This window comes from Enoplosus armatus, chromosome 16, assembly GCF_043641665.1.
Source record: "Enoplosus armatus isolate fEnoArm2 chromosome 16, fEnoArm2.hap1, whole genome shotgun sequence".
Classification (NCBI taxonomy): domain Eukaryota; kingdom Metazoa; phylum Chordata; class Actinopteri; order Centrarchiformes; family Enoplosidae; genus Enoplosus; species Enoplosus armatus.
Genome location: NC_092195.1, coordinates 2,985,968 through 3,002,667, shown reverse-complemented (window position 1 = coordinate 3,002,667; position 16,700 = coordinate 2,985,968). Strand labels below are relative to the sequence as shown.

General features: G+C 47.2%; 1 protein-coding gene across 1 annotated transcript in view; it reads right to left on the bottom strand.

The window, feature by feature from the left end:
- Positions 1-16,700, bottom strand: part of ptprua (protein tyrosine phosphatase receptor type Ua) — a 163,134-nt gene that overhangs the window by 81,449 nt on the left and 64,985 nt on the right. Inside the window, exon 3 of the mRNA XM_070922244.1 lies at positions 732-1,003. Within this exon, the coding sequence (XP_070778345.1) occupies positions 732-1,003 (272 nt within the window). The remainder of the gene's footprint in view (positions 1-731; positions 1,004-16,700) is intronic.

Genomic DNA, 16,700 nt, shown 5'->3' with positions numbered 1-16,700 from the left:
CTCACTGCATTATTAGATGCCCCTGTGTTTATGTTAAATTCATATTTATTACGCTGAAGAAGAACAACATTGCAAGATCAAACTGGCTTGGAGCTACAAATGTTCTTCCTCTTCCATGGAATAAAAATCTATCTGAAATAATGGGGGCATTTGACTTGTTTCGAGAGATGCAGTTTACCGTTTTTGGACAAAATGTAGGGGTAGTGTGCGGGTTTCTGTGCTGTAATCATCTACCAGGTTTTCGTGGCTGACAAAATGGTGCATGAATGCAGCAGCCGGAATGAGGGCAGAAGAAGAGTGCTGGTTACGGAGAGGGTAGCGGTGTAATGGCAGAAATCAACTGATCGTAAAGCCCCTGGAAACACGGTGACTTCAGTGTTTTATTATTCTCAAATCAAAGTTTGAAAAAACATTTTTAAGATTTATACATCAAGAGTTTGACACTAAAAACTCGGATGCTTCTGTGTGACATCACATTTTTCCAATTGGGCCCCGCCCACATTAAACCAGTGAAAAGACAAGAAACACAAATACAGAAATCTCTCACGTGAAATAAAAACAACTGTTTTAACTCTGGAGGATTGTTTTGTGTGCATCGCTCATTGGAAGAAGGTGATGGAGAAAACAGGTTTTCAGGGCCTTTAAGCCCAGCTGTGCTGCACATGCATGAACACCTATCTCCTTCCACCTTGGTGTTGGTGTCGGTGGGTTATTTGTGTAGAGGCTCTCACCTGGTATTCACTTGGCCAGAAAGTGCTGACAGCGAGCTCCACCTGGTGCCACTGGCGCCCCTGGGAGCCCGAGATATTCCACACAGCGCTGCCCTTGGGGCCTCCGTTGACCCGGATGTAGACCTGCAGGTCCCCGGGGCTGTGGCCGTCGCGGCTGTACAGGAAGTAGCTGAACTGGATGCAGTGGGTGTCATTTTCGCTGAGCGGGAGCAGGAGTAGCTGAGCCCGCTGGCCCCCGAAATGCTGCGAGGAATTGACCATCATGAAGGACCCTGGAATGGAAAGGCGAAAATAAGGACACACGTTAGAGCACAAGAAGTACTTTCTTTTATCAAGTATCAATTACTGCTCATTTTACAGTTAAAATTATTGCTGGCAGGCTCTCGCAGGCCGCTTTCTGAGGCGACTAGAACAGACAAAGAGCAGTTTGACAGTGAAGTCCTCATAAAACAGAACGACCTTGCCAAGCAAGGACCCTTCTTCTGAACAGCAGCTGCTACACCTACATACACTTCACAAATAGCAGCCATTTCAGCATTTCCACCCGCCAGACAGCGCTGAGTGACCTGAAATATAGAAAATAACAAGATCCGACTCTCTAGGCTTCACCCGTAACACCTCAGCCCAGGATAGATATGTCATGTTAGTTTTCAACCACTGAAGAAGGTCTGGCTGTTTTTTTTTTTTAAACTCCTGAAAAAGAGTCCGAGAGCCAAAGTTGACAGGCTCAGTGCTGTTACCCAGAATATCTGTGTGATCCTCTCTGGCTATTTGTCTGTATTTGGTCCGTGCCTCTCCCTGCTCCCCAGCTTTCACAGGGCTTCCGTCGGTTTTCGCAGCACTGCCTCAGATCTAGTGTGTTCAAAGCTGCACCGCACCGCCGGGTGTCTGATTGGGCTTTCATTTTGGACTGAGGTTCACAGAGTCACCGCTGGCTCTCTCATCCCGGCAGCCCAGCGGAGATCCCCTGGCCACGAGGAAAGTGCCACAATGAGAGGGAGGGGAAATAAAGGGGGAGCTTTGCCTTTGGCCTTCACGGCAGTAAGAAGCTCAATTTAAAAGTGAAAAACGTACTGGAAAACTTGGGTGGTATGCCTTAACTAGATGCCTATTCAACATTAAAAACAACACGTTTTATTTCAAGGTAAAATGCTAATTCTTCTACATCCTGGAAAACCAGTTCCAACAATAAAACCCTTGAGGATTTTAAAACAATCCAATTCAACAAAGTAAAATAAAAAGAATCTTTCTTCCAACCTGTTTTTAAAAATCATGAACTAAACATTCACAACTAACGTAGGGATCCGAATACACAGCATTTTACATTTTGAGATGGTCACTATGTGGTCACCCAAGGAGATGTCAGGCCAATCATACCCAGTACAGGCCCGCACTTGGGGGAACACACTTTGACACAAGACCAGCAACGCCAGAAATAAAAACGCTTTTACGCTTGGCTGGTGTGGCAAAAGTTGATGTATTGAAAACTAGAAGCCCCTCTCTATCATCATAGCAGCTGCTAAAAGTGGATTCAATTCATTTATTATCCATCTTAGACGGAAAGCAGGCAATGAAATGCCATTATACGTCTTCACTTGCTCATGATTAATTATGCAACCTTGTCACATCCTGTTATATCTGTACAAAGATGGACACGCACTGAATCAGATTTTATTTGGCCCAAATTTCAGAAATTTTAATGTCATGTAATGACATTTTAATTTTACTGGAAAAGCCTAAAAGTTGGAATAAAGCTCCAGAAAGGAGAGATTATTCATGTGACCCGTCTTTAACTTGGGGTTTTAGTGAAATCGGCTGCCCTGACTGGTTGTCACTTTGTAATCGCCCTTTTGAGTCGCCCATTTAGCGATACACATCAACTTCAGGTAATAAGCCCTTTCACTGCAACTTCACGCAAACAAATGTTGAACAGTGAAGAGAAACACGAGGAGGCAGCAGGACTGCCAGTGAGCTGTCTGTGTTTATTACCTCGGACTGGTTAAAGTGGCCCTGGGGATCACATGGTTCCCTCCCTAACTTCCAATCTTCCAATCATCATCATCGTCATCCGATCGGCTCTTTGATGCCGCCGGCGGGAGAGACAACGCATGCTAATTGCACGTATAACCTTCACATCCGGTGCGGTGGGCGCCGCCGCTCGACATGTCCGCGGTGGACGAGCGCAGACAGCGGGATCGCGGGTAGTGCAGTCGCCTAGGCGCTGTAGTTGAGCGAGGGGGGGGGCAATCAGGGCCCTGCCTCCTGCCATTAATCATACTGACACGGTTATTAGGCCATAATGGCAACCGAGGGAATGCTTAAACCAGAGAGATGGCTGTAATACTCGCGCACTGACATGCAGGACACATATCAGCACACACACACACACACACTCTCTCTCCTCCCTCACACACACACACACACACACACACACACACACACAGTTCACAGGCCCAAAAGCAGACGCAGATCCTGCTGACCTTCCCGGGAGGGAGGAGGGGCTTCCTCTCTCATCTCTCTCCCATCGGTCCTCCTCCTCTATCATCTTACTTTCTTTTTGTCCTCATTTCCTCTACCTCCTCTTTCGCCTCCACTTCCTCTACCCCCTAATCCTCCACCCCCGCCTGCTCCTTCTCACCCAAATAACAGATAAGCTGATAAGATATTTCTTTAACAGGTGACGTGTGGACCCATTTTCTTCAAATGTAAGAAATGTTCCAGGAAGTAATTGCGGCAACAAACTGCAGACAGTCTTTTTTCTCTTTAATGACTGAGTGCAACTATCTATTCAGGCAAAGGCAAATGTGAGGCGTAGTTTGCGTTATCAAGTCATCTTCCACGTCTCTCACATGTGATACGGTTGCATCATTTGTCTGGTTTGGTGTGCCTCGTTTGCTCTGCCAGAATTACAGAGGGACTATTTCTTTCATCAGTCCCGGCGTTTAAAGAAATCGAGAAAAGAAATTTAAAAAATGACAGAGAGACAGTTCCAAAAGCTGGGTCAGATCCATGGACAACCTGGATATGAAGAGATTTAAAATGCATGTCACAAAGCCTCCCTGACCACTGTCCGTCCCCTCCCTCGGCTCCATCTTCCCGGCCCCGAAAGCACAGATGAGACGTCAAACTGCCAGAAATGCCCAGTGATAACAAGCAGCTGCTGTCCTTTGAGATCTTGCTGTATTCTTGGACAACGCTGATATTTTTCCTCTCCCTCACCTTCTCGCAGGCGAAGCCGGGCAGGCTCTGGCTTAGCCCCCGCTCCCCCCACCGCCACCACCGCTGCTGCTTTGATGTGCAAGTTCTCGGGGGACGGGAGGGGGGGGGGGGGGGGGGGGGTGTGTAGGGCTCTGTGGCTAAATTGCTTTTTCTTCAGAGATGAGAGCTGGACCCCCTCGTTGTTGGAGGGCAAGTCTCCAACTGTCCTCATGACAGGATGGCATTGGGAAGAGTGAGGGGGAGACAGTGCAGGGACATAGCCGCCGCTACAGTGATACCGGTTTTCTCCTTATATTCAAATGTCTTTAAGCAGCTCATCCTGTTTGGTAAACCAGATATAGACATAGCCTCGACAGGGTCTTTGTTATTGCAAGCTCCAGTCTTCTTTTGATTCAGCTGAAGCCACCTAGTGGTTGGAAGAGAGAAGAGCAAGTTTTGTTTGCCCAGAGAAGCTGGAGAAATCCATTCTAGGGCTGCAACTAACAAGTGTTTGTTTAATCTGCCGATTATTTTCTCAATCAATCAGGCGACTAGTTTGGTCAGTAAAAACAATACTCGAGGTGGTCCCGGAGAAGAGCGTGATGAAGGCAAAGAGACCGAATCAAAAACAGCAAAGCCGAGGTGCCGGAAAACCAAAACAATGAGCTGAAAGACGCTAAAAAAAAAGTCTCTGTAAAGCTGAGGGGAGCCGCAGAGCTGAGCTGACAATTCTCTGTGGGTTTGAAATTAGATTAATTTAAGTACACCACCGTTGTGCACATAGTCATTTGACCCATTGTTCATGCAAACATGTGGATTAGTGCAGCTTTAAGCCCTGAAGTAGCTTTTTTCCCCCCGACAAGGACGCGAGTGTAAGAGACGAGATGGGCACAAATTTGTCAAAACAGGCCCAGCGTCTCTTTTCATTTTAGCTCGATGGAGTAAGTCAACATGATTGACGCAGTCATTAGAAACTTTATCAAGTTCATAAAGATATTACCGGCTCTGATAACCTCACTCAACATCCTCGAGGACATGCGCGGAGACACAAACTATATATATATATATATATATATATATATATATTCACACACAGGTTGGTATACGAAAAAAAAAGAAATAAATAAACACCCAATGCAGAGAAATTCTCCATGAATCCATAAAAGCTGATAAGGCTCCATCTATTTCTCCCGTGACCCTGCCAAGGGCGAGGGAACATGCATTAAGAGATTAGGGGACGGCCTCGGCTCCCTGAATTTCATATCAGAATGCGGGGTGGGAACCTGAGTCATAGGTCGGCCCATTTTTATCACACTTACAGGAAGAAAAAAAAAAACCCGGAGAGGAGCCCAAAGTGGAAAGGAGGGGCGGGGAAGTGCAGCAAGAAAAGAGGGGGAGATAGTGGGGCTTTTATCTTTATGTTTGTCGCCGTCATTTTTCGTTAGCTTTCCTCCTCCGCCATCAATAATGCTTTGTTTAACTCGGGCGGCACTATTCTACACGATGATAACGCCGTCTTTCCTTGGGAAATGCCAGGCAAAACCTGATGCATTTTAATCACATTTTTATCTAACATTCTCTGCCTCCCACCACCGCCTCCACCTCTGCTCGCCGTGAATAACAGTTAACAGTCTGGTTTCGGGGTGATGTTGATCGAGATTGCGTGATCGGCGAGAGCGAGCGAGACCATTTTCCTCGACCCTCCTCCTCCAGGGCATCTGGAGAAGGTCATCCAAGATTTTCAATTTGGTCTCTGAATTTGGTCTTTCAGATCTTCATTCGCTTTCTGTCTGTTTTTTTTTTTTTTCCGTCTGATATTGCAACCCGGAGCCATACTGACCTCAGATGATATTGCACGTACAAGAGAAGTGAAGTGTGGCGAGCGTAGATGATTGGGAGGGCACAGATTGGTCCCGCTTATTGCTCCTCTTTGTTTCTCTGGCCGTAGTGTGTGATCTGCTCGGCTGGCAGGAACACTGGGGCCGGGGCTTGTTTACTGGAGCCAAAAAGGCAATGCAGATTTTGCCATTTACACAGTGACACAATGCTTACACCGTGCAAATGGGAAATCTGCAAACCAACAGCAGCTGGTCATGAATGCGACACTGACAGAGCCTAAACGCCCCGCAAACAATACAAGTCTGACTGCAGCTGACAACTCCAGCTAATGAATTCCCCAGGTGAGACTCCAGAGCCCAGCAGACAACCTGGAGACCGCTGACAACAACATTATTACTGTGTTTCTACACTGACGCCTCCAAGATGCACTGATTAGAACCGCACACTGAGTGAAATGTGGCAACAAAGCGCACTTTCATTGTCTATGCAAATGCTGCATCATATGAACGATTGGCGATACTGGAGCTACTGTTGGACCTATTTCGTCATTTAATTTGTGGGACTTGTTTCATTCGTCATCATTGATGTAGAGAGTTTGGGGAAGCCAGATTCCAGCAGGTGCAGAGCCTCCTACAGCTTTCCAAGACATTTGCCAGAAATACTCTCGAACACTTCCTTGGAAATACCTGCAGCTAATGTTTGTTGATGTTGAGAAAAATAAAAGCCAAGTTGTCATAAACTTTGGTTTGCCATCAAGCAGCTTCAATTAAAGCCTGAGAACAGAAAACACAATTTGTCGAGTCTTGGCTTAGATTTGTCTACACTATTACTTCTGATGGCCACTAAAAAAAAAAAGGCATTACAACAGCGTGGAATGGGTGTGTGAACCCCCCCAAAAAAACTGAGGCCAAACAACCTTTGGTGGAGAAAATGTTGCAGGTGTTTTAACAGACATACAGCAGGTTTACCACTTTTTCAAATAAAATAAGAAAATTCGGCCCGTTATTTTCCAAGTAAATAAAATTTGTACAGAGAATAGGAAATATGAATGGCTGTCGTATACATTTTGCTCATTTTGTACTTGCCAGCCTCGATTATTGTTTCGTAAAAAAACACAATCATAGAACTGCTTCGGTAGGGGAAAAAGAGAGCCGAGACATTCGATTCAGCACAGCCTACCTAGAAGCGGCGCCTAGTAAGAAAAGATGGACTTTTTGCTCTTGCTCGCAGCATGGATTCAGGGTTCCCCAAAAATAAATCTAATCCTGATCCTAACCTCAACCCAGCACTGGTCCTAAGTCAGAGTCCAGGCCAGCTGACAGGCGTGAGTGGGTGGAAGTGGACTCAGGATGCAGGAATCTTTTCAGTGGCAGAAATCAATAGTGCATTAGCAGCTGCCCAGCGACAACGTGTGGGCTGACTATCCTCCCTCATACTACTAGCAGCTCTCCTCCCTTTTGCTGCATCTTGATATATACCACCCGCCCTCAGCCTCTTCATCTAACTCCTGTGATCTACTGTTTGTTTCATCTCGCCATCCCGGAGGCCGTTTGGGGAGCTGGTGCTCTCTCTGCTCTTCATGCCAGTATTCCTCGCTCTCTCTGCCCTATTTCTTCTAGGTTTCTCTGGTCATTTGGTAAACAGAGCATGTCATTTCCCAGGCCCTGATACTTTTCCTTTGCTCTCGCTTGTTGTAGAGGATCAGGGCCCGTGCGGGGACATCCTGGACTAACAGGTGCAGTAGCAGGGAGCTCTCCCTGAAGGGAACGATGCATGGGGGCCATTAGAAATAAAGTAGTTTTCGAGCACATCGCTCAGCGTACATGGTGCTTGAAAAGGCAGGAGTCTCTGGAATAAGTAGAATCATATCGTTTTTCTTGCAACTTGAGACTATCACAATTTTAGACCACAACCATTATGCCTCTTCCAGACTCTATGCAAGTGTATGATAACACAAAGGGCAAAGTAGTCCATTACAGAGACCTTATACCAGCACTTACAGAACAGTGTTCTCAGACAGTTTAAGACAACATGTTCTTTTTTTTTCATTCATCTAGGGGGACCAAGGGGTCGCAAGATAAAACCGAGGGATTATGAGATGAGTAACACAGTTATGTAAGAGTAAGATATGAAGAGAAAACTTTTCTGGGGGACAAAATATGTTCTATTTATTTCTTATCATGTCTGTGCCTTTTTCTTATACAACACTTGAGAGTTTTACGTCTGAGGACTCGACAAGTCTTTGGTCGATCTGCTAACAGGTTAAAGACATTATGCAACCTGTGACGAGGGTTCGCCAATATGTCCATGAAGGGTCTCACACGAAGGTGGTGGGTAACCAGTGATCTAGAAAGTAAATGCACAAAACCTAGATATCGTTATTTTGGACTTCAAGTGATGACAATGTAGAAATATTCCATTAGAAGTCCCACGCTTCCAGAGTAAGAGTTCAAAGGTATCATCACACGAATGTGCTGCACTAATGAATATTTTCATATTAACAATGGATCAAATGATGAACCCACCGAGAATCATCGCCCGACTCTGTATTCCCCCTCAGTTCTACAGAGACTTTTAGCATCATCGCTTTGTTTTTCGGTTCAGTCTCACTGCAAATGGACCGAGGCGATTGTCTCGGGCGATGGTGGGGACAAAACCAGAGCTAAAAAGAAGAGTAAGTACTGGACTTCGATTCGACAGGTGGCCTGAAACCCAACTCCAAATGAATGCTAACGTAGCTGTGTCCGCTGCATTGTGTAAATAGGCGACGGTTGTGTTCGGCATATCAACTTCATAAGGTGATAACATGTTATTGTTGTGCTAAGAGCTTGTTGTGCTGCCCCCTAGTGGCCAAATAAATCAGGAATTAATGGTTTGAGGAAAAGTACTGGTAAACGTTGTGCTGTTGTTATGATGTTTGTATTGTGTGCTTTTGACTGTTTAGGCGCGACATTTTCCATAAGATGACTTTTTGTGCAAAAATAGAAAAACAGAAATATGCAAAAAGCTTCCCCCCTCTAGACTTGCCCTATTTATTCAAGTAAAATGTTTCTGTTTTTAATCTGTGCAAATGAAGGCATGGTTTTCCATCTCATGTAAAATACAATTCTTTGCTGAGATGAGTTGGTGAGACTTTTCCTTGACATTGCAATGCACAGATTGAAAAAGTGGGTGTTTTGCTTAGGATTCACCAACAGTGATGGAAACAGTAAATACGCTCGACGCGCTACCTCTCTCACCACCAAACTGTCCATTAATGAGAATAAAAAGTGAAAAATAGAAAAAAAACACATAACTGCTTTTTGATAACGAGTAATGGATGTGACTGAGGCTTCCTTCAGGGTGAGAGAAACCACATCCTGACGAAGGAATGCACCTATTTCAGACAGATATCATTTTAACGTGATAACTCCTAACGGGTGCGCCCCTCGTGCTGTGAACAGAAACCGCTTGAGCGGCCGCAATGTAACAGACTCCATCACAGTCGGGACCCTGAAACCTCTCAGACATCAGGTCGTACAAAGAGGCGGGGGAAAGAGGAGACTCGCAACATCCTGTAAGTGCAAGGCCCGTTCCACAGTGCAACCCGAGAGCAAGTGCTCAGGTAGAGTAACCTGAGGTAAGAGGAGGAAGAGGCTGATCGATAAAACCGGGTCCTGCAGAGGAGCCGTCCTGAGTCCCTGGCTCCCGTGCTGCTTGGCAAAGACAAACAAAGTCTTCCATTCCCCAAACCCATCTCCTCTAAAGATAAGCCGGTTTCTTGGCTGTATTTGCCCTCCCCTGATGGGGGCCGTGAGAAGTGGGTGGGAAGTTTGAGGCCAATAGCCTAAGATCAGATTTTCATCAGTTGGTGCAGTGCAGAGCTGCAGCATCTGTGTGGGAGAGGAGGAGGAGGAGGGATGGGGGGGGGTATTGGATCTGCCAGGATGGATCAAGGCCCACTGCAGGTCCCACTCCCACCTACACACAGAGTGGCTGCGATAAGGCCCTATCTGTTACAGTCCCACTGTGTGCCAGTGGCAGATATGGAAAGGTAAAGTGCATCTGGAGGAGAGAGGCAACCATCTGGTCCAGATCACCTTCAAGCTGCAAAGACCTGCACTTCCTCCCCTCCACCTGTTCCTTCCTCAGCCCAGCCGCGAAGCCCCGACCCCAGGAACATATTGTCGGCCCTGGGTTAGCGTGGGCAGGAGAAAGCCGAAACGCTGAACGTGGAATCTGAAACAACAGCAGCGACGCCTGCGAGTCTGACAGCAGCGGTCGGCGTGCGCCTGGTGCACAGATACAAATATTGTCTGATTGAAGCCGCTGACAGCTGTGGGCTCGTGCCAAACGCCAAATCCTTTCACTTCCCAAAAGCCTCCTCATGAAAATATAGTGTTTCCGCAAGAATCTCATTCACTTGACAAGCCTCCGGATCGGCATCAATACGGAGACACAAAGAGCTCGAAATTGAAATAAATAAATGAGACATTATGAAGCAAATAGTCATATGAAGAAATACAGAAAATAAACACAAAAATTGTGAAGTAATCCAATAAACTCCAGCTCAATGTGGTTATTATTTCATCCTGCTTTTAACATTAATTCCTGCAGGTGTTTTCTTTTTATTGCGGCATTATGGTTTGTCCCTTTTTTCCGGCTTTTATGTCACAATGTCACATTGGACCATTTTATTTCATATTGAAGTCTTCAATCGAGACAAACAGGGCAGTTCCTTTTAGATGTCAGTACGAACCACATTATCAGTTTAAGCCACCTTGCGGGGGGGCCTTAATTCCAAATCATCGAGAGACAAAAGGTTAATATGACAAGATGCATTTTCGGATTAAAAATATCGAAAAAATAGCCCCTCAGTCTGTGAGTAGGCATGGCTGGGGGCTTCGGTCTGGCAGCAGGGGGCACACTAATGCTGCCCTGCATTATTTACTGAGGCCCCCCTAAATAACAATGAACCTGTATGTGTTCCTAATCTCAAGCCAGAACACATGGCACCCTGTTGAATAAAAAAGAAAAAAAAAGAAAAAGGAAAAAGCAGGGTGGTTTAAATTTTAAATGTGTCATTGAAAGGCGGACCGTTAACTGACAGGGGGCCTTTCAAATCCCTTTTGGGACCAAAGCAACGGACCAACGGCTTAACGCGCCGCACACAGCGCTGCGGCTGTGAGTTATTCAAAATCGCCCACGCTTCAACCCGATTGGCTGCGAGGAGACACAAAACCCAGCCAATAAGGCCGGCTGCGGGATTCAAACGGGCCAAACAAAAAGCAGTGCATTACTTCAGAGTTCATTTACTTGCACAGATGCACACACACACACACACACACAGTGTTGCTCATTCAAAAGTCATTGCTCTGCCAGACACAATTGAAAGGCGTTTGTAATCCCCGGGATCTTAATTCATATCCTGTGTGGCTGCAGTTTTAATGGTACAGCTTCCAGCAAATAAAGCCTTGGAAATTGAAATCAATAGCAATAAATCAGCATAATAAGCGTCTCGGCTGAAGTTGGAGGGAAAATGCACGCTGTTCTCAAATCTATCATTTGACATTTATGAGCGGAACTCTTAATCCTCGGATCCGCTAACGGTGGGAGCGGAGCCGGCCCGGCTGACTACAAATCATGGCAGGAGAGCAGACGAATGTCCACAAAGGGGCTGCGAGAGAGCTGACCCTACACCCGCAGCAGCCTCGGGGCTGTAATTACAAGCAAACACAGAAATGAGAAATCCTGATGAGAGCCAGCAGGGAAATATCCACACAAAGTTGCAGCAATCACATTCATTATTTATTTCTCTTATTTCTTTTTATTTCAATCCCCGCAAAGATGTTTTTTCCGGGCGCAAGGTCGCGCGCTCTCTATCGCGGCATGTGCTTCAGAGCGGACGACTGACGGCAGATGAGAGGAACCTTTCCTCAATAATGCATGATCAGGCACCGGGGAAGCAGCGGAAGCCATCCCCGCGACGGCCTTCTCATCAGTTTTATTACCCGGAGCGGGGGGGGGCTTGATTTAGGGCGACAGGGGTAGAACAACAAATAAAAGAGAGGGACACGAGTTTTTCAGCCATGCAGTCAGGGTAATTCCTTGTCTCTTCTCCTTTACTGGCTCTCTGTGCAGTGCACTACGGATGAACTTAACGGCAACAGCCCCCCTAGCGCGGTCCCAAAATGCCAGGAGAACAATAGCAGTGGCTGTTATAGTTGTGACAAGGCAGCAAGTGGCTGGAATTGAGAGGGGAAGGAGGGGGGGATATATCTTTGTGTGTGTGTGTGTGTGTGTGTGTGGAGGGGTTCAAAGAGGGAGTCCGGCTTTGTGCACCGGCTGTTGCCCTCCTATTGGGGGAGTGAAATGGTGGGGGGGGGGGTGGCAGGGAGACAAAGGGTCCCAACAGACTGGAAACGAGGTAGCCAACGACACTCTAAATCCTCACATCTGATGGCCCGCACCCACACACACACACACACACACACACACACACACACACACACACACACACACACACACACACAAGCATTGTACACAATCTCATGACAGCTCCCGAGCGGAGCGCGAGGAGAAGGAGGGGAGCAAACTGGAACTGGGTCAAAAATCCAATTAATCCATGACAGGAGAGAGGGTTTGGAAGACGGTGCAGGAAAACCACAAGAGATAGGAAACAATACACCGCTGCCCCTTGACCTGTGTGTGTGTGTGTGTGTGTGTGTGTGTGTGTGTGTGTGACAGAGAGAGAGAGAGAGGTGTGTGTGTGTGTGTGTGTGTGTGGTTCTGTGGTGAGTGCATTGGATCAAGGTCAGGCTGTGTTGGTTATGCAGAACTAAGTGCTCGTTCTAGTACTTGGACTGCTTTGTGATCAACTTCCCCCACATTGAACATAGCAGCTCTGACTTTCAGTGTTTTACCAGAGGGTACGGGAGGGGGGGGGGGGGTCAAGGCTGGGGAAGTTTGGAGGCTCTTCCCACTGAGTGAAACTGGGGAAAGTGCATGTTCGGGTACCCCGGGAATCCGGAGATGTTCACGTGGGGCGAATGGGCTGCGGCAGCGGGGTGACAGCGGGGATGTCAGCGGGGCTGCGGAGCAGTCGCTACGGGTGATAGGTGTCAGCTGGGAAGATAAATAATGTAATGCCTTTGGGATGTAATAGCAGCCGTATGACTGGAGCCGGTGACACTGCCGGGGAGCGCTCTGTTCTAATGGAAGACAAATTCACAGACAGCAGCCACGGCTTCCAGAGTCGGCAGCCCACCAGAGACGGAAATGAAGGAGGGGAAAGGAAACAGGGGGAAAAAAGGAGGAGGGGGGTGGGGGGGGGGGGGTAAAAAAAAACAAAAAAACTAAAGCAACACACCAAGATCAAGTAGATTGCTCTGTTAAGTTGCCCACAGACACACGCACACAAGACAACTCCCTGCTGCTTGGCTTGAAAGTATTTCTGGTCACTCCCCAGTCAGTTTTGTCGCAGCAGGTGCCGCCCGTCAGCTGTCAGAGTCCAAAATATCTGCAGCTTCTCATTCAGTATGGATCCACCCTCAGAACCTGGGACCGCTCCGATTTCAAATTCGAGGACCCCGTAGCGCCGTCGCTTACTACAGCAGCTGTCACAAAGAAGCTCCCCGGTCAACGTCAGCCGCTCGGTCCACTTGCAGTCTGGCACCTGCCGCTGAGGGATGCTCAGACGCTCGCTGTCAGGGGGACACAGCCAAACCAAGAAGAGCGCTTCTTTTCTTTTTGGAATAACCGTGGAACTTTTTTTTTTTATGTCTGGCAAATCTGAAAAGCCTTTAGGCCGAAATAGCCACCGTGATTATTTCAGCACTGCACAGAACCGTAGGTTCTTCGCATCTGTATTTGTCTGTGGGTTTGCAGAGAATGAGCTGTCTAACATACCTTGGCTCGGAGCAGAACAGTAGATGAGTCGGGCTACGGCGAACTAGAAGCCGACCCGGCCTAATTACGAAACCCCATGTGTTGTTTAACCACTGTTCGGTGTTTGCCCTTTTTGCCTTTTTACTGTGCTTTGAATGGTGAAATGATCTGCAAAGCCTTTCTGCGGAACTAAGGCCTTGATTCGATTGAAAACGCTGATGGTTTGGAAGGTTTAACAGACATCAAATCTTTTCCAAAGTATGTTTTTTTTTTTTTTTTTTTGTTTGTTGCCGATGACCGAAGCTGAAAAGGGTCACATTTCTGAGTCAGCTTGGCCTCCAGGTCTCTCCGTTCTGTCTCTGGACAAAGAATGAACACAGTGTGACTGAATGTCTTTTATTCATGACTTGGTGCCAGTAAGTTTGAATTGTCTGCTACGACTACCACCGTCTAGAATGCTCTATTTTAGCAAATAGACAGCTGGTTTGAGGGTGTTATATAGGAGCCAAGATACTCAGACTAATGCTTAGTTAAACTTGAAACTACAACGTAGGGAACATTTGTACATGACAACTAGCAGATGTAGTAAATAAAAAAAAACAAAAAACATTAATCCCTCAAACAAAGGGAACTCTGTCCCTTGAAGGAACGCAGAACAGAAGAAGACCTGACTGGATATAAGACAATAATATAATAATATATAACCTTTAATTGTACGGCACTTTTCAAAACAAGTGGCTGGACAGGAGAGGGGGGAGTGGGGGAAGAGAAAGAAAGACATGAGGCGGACGAGGAGGACAGATTCATCTGAGACAGAACAACGCGTGAGAGGGTGAACCCATTCATTCCCGGGGTCGTCTCTGCCTTAATCAAGGCTCTGAGCCCCCACCCCCCCCCCCCGCGGGCGCAGCATGGCCCCCGGAATGTGCTCCCGTAGTTTGCAGCAGGGTGATCAATCAGAGCCGGTGGCCGCCACGCAGACGCTCTGCTGTGCCGTAACTAACACACACACACACACGCACACACACACACACACACACACACACACACGCACACACACACACACCGAAAGCGACAGTGATGAATTAGGAAACGCTCAGACAGTTTAGGAGTCGCTGACTCTCCTCATCTGCATAATAAACTGTCGCATGATCTCATCTCACTTTGTTTCCCCCCCCCCCTCTTTTCTCCCCCCTGACTTCACTTCTCTCTTCTTTCACCTTATGTCAACCTCAGGGTCGCCCAGACGCACCTGAACCCTTTGAAAAAAGCTTCAGTTTCCATCTGTCCTTTACAAACGTTAGAAAATGGAACTTTATGTGGGTAAATATGGGAAAACTGAACGCACCTCAGTTTGACGTGACAGGACACTATTTAACTTCGACTCGAACATGAAAAAAAAATAAGGAACGCGCCTTCGGTGGTTTCTGGGAAAACTCTTGCTATGGTATTTCCCTTTGTCCCCTCCGAAGCGGGGGGGGGGAGAAAAAAAAGCACCGCTGTTCCCTCGCTGAGGAACCGGGGCACCTTGAAAATAATGAGATCCTGTTGGTGAGAAGACACTCGCTCATAACATCCCACTCGAGTTTTGTTGACACCCGACAAGGTCTAAAAACAGGCACAACTCCTCGACAGCAGAGCGAGTGTGTGTGTGTGTGTGTGTGTGTGTGTGTGGGGGGGGTTAATACATAACACAGCAACTGAAAAGTGGTACGTGCTTAATATTCGTACCAACTCGTGGAGGCACATTCCGTGAAGTCTTTGTATTTCTGTCCTTGCTGCCCAAAACCAAGGTCAAACAAGGGCATCGCCAACCCAAGCAGCAGACCCTCAAGGGCCCCAAGGGCCCCAAGGGCCCCCGGGTGGCAATGTTGGCCAGTCCGCCGCTTCTGGGTGGAAGACATTTTGTATGAATCCCCAGATGTTTCCTCGAGGTTTACATTTTGGCTGGGCTTTCCACAAGTTGGTGGAGTAGCCAGCCAGTGGGAAACAGTAGCCAGCTAGGGAGGGCCGCCAACGGAGCAAACATTTGACACGTCCTAATGCCACAAGTCTGACATTAGTCTGCATAACTGGTAAAAGGGTTCAGTGACAGTGTGAGGCTGAGGCACAGCAGGCGTCTTAGAGATGTAAATAAAGATCCCGCATCCACTCATTAAGCCCGTAAACGCGTGCAGGTGGACTTTCTAATGCTTACTGCGCCATCGTCAAGTTGGGAAAGTCTCCCGCCTGCGCGCCCGGTGCAGTTCTCAACGTATTATTTTCCTTCTCTAGTTTATGAGTGAATGTTCAAGCAGCACATTCCTGGAGGAAGTCAGTTATGCGGCGTTCAGTGCACCGACACTGACAGGGGGAAAAGACTTGCATTTTGAAGTCCGCTGTGCGTTTACTCTGTGTATTGATTCGTCTGTTTGTTTTAGTTTGACATTTGCAGCGGCTTAATCCAGGGAAGCTGCGTCTTGTTTTATTTTTCCTCGGGATGAAACCTATCCATCCACCTGCTGTTTACATGTATTCTGTTTCTCTTCCTTTGCGTCCGTGACAGTGTGTGCTGACGGAGGGGCGGTAAATATACACGCCGGGTGCACACGCGGATCCAGACTCCGGGTAAAGGTCAAAGGGCCGGCAACCTCAGCTTCGGAGCACTCTTCCAATTAGCATTCGCTCCGCTGACACTGTTTCTGCTTTGAAATCCTGTCTTATGACCCATCATTATTATTATTATTATTATTATTATAGACCACGTTCTGCACTCTGATCAGTGACAAAGCTCAGAATGTTGAGATGAAAACCCGCTGCCACAGCTCAGCTGAGGCGGAAAACAAAAGCCGGCTGATTTTGATCTTCAAGAGGCTTTAGATTGATAGCTGACCACAGTATCTACCACAAACTAGGGCCGGGTATCGCTCGAGTGCCGCTACTTTTTCTTCCAGTTTCCATTTTCATTCAACAAAAGCAGCCACAGTGTTGAAATGTTTAAAGGTTGTCTAAAGCAAGCGTACAAGAACCGCCAAAATAAAACAGCGGACAGTCAATGGCAACCTTTCGGTGCTTGGGACTCCAAGG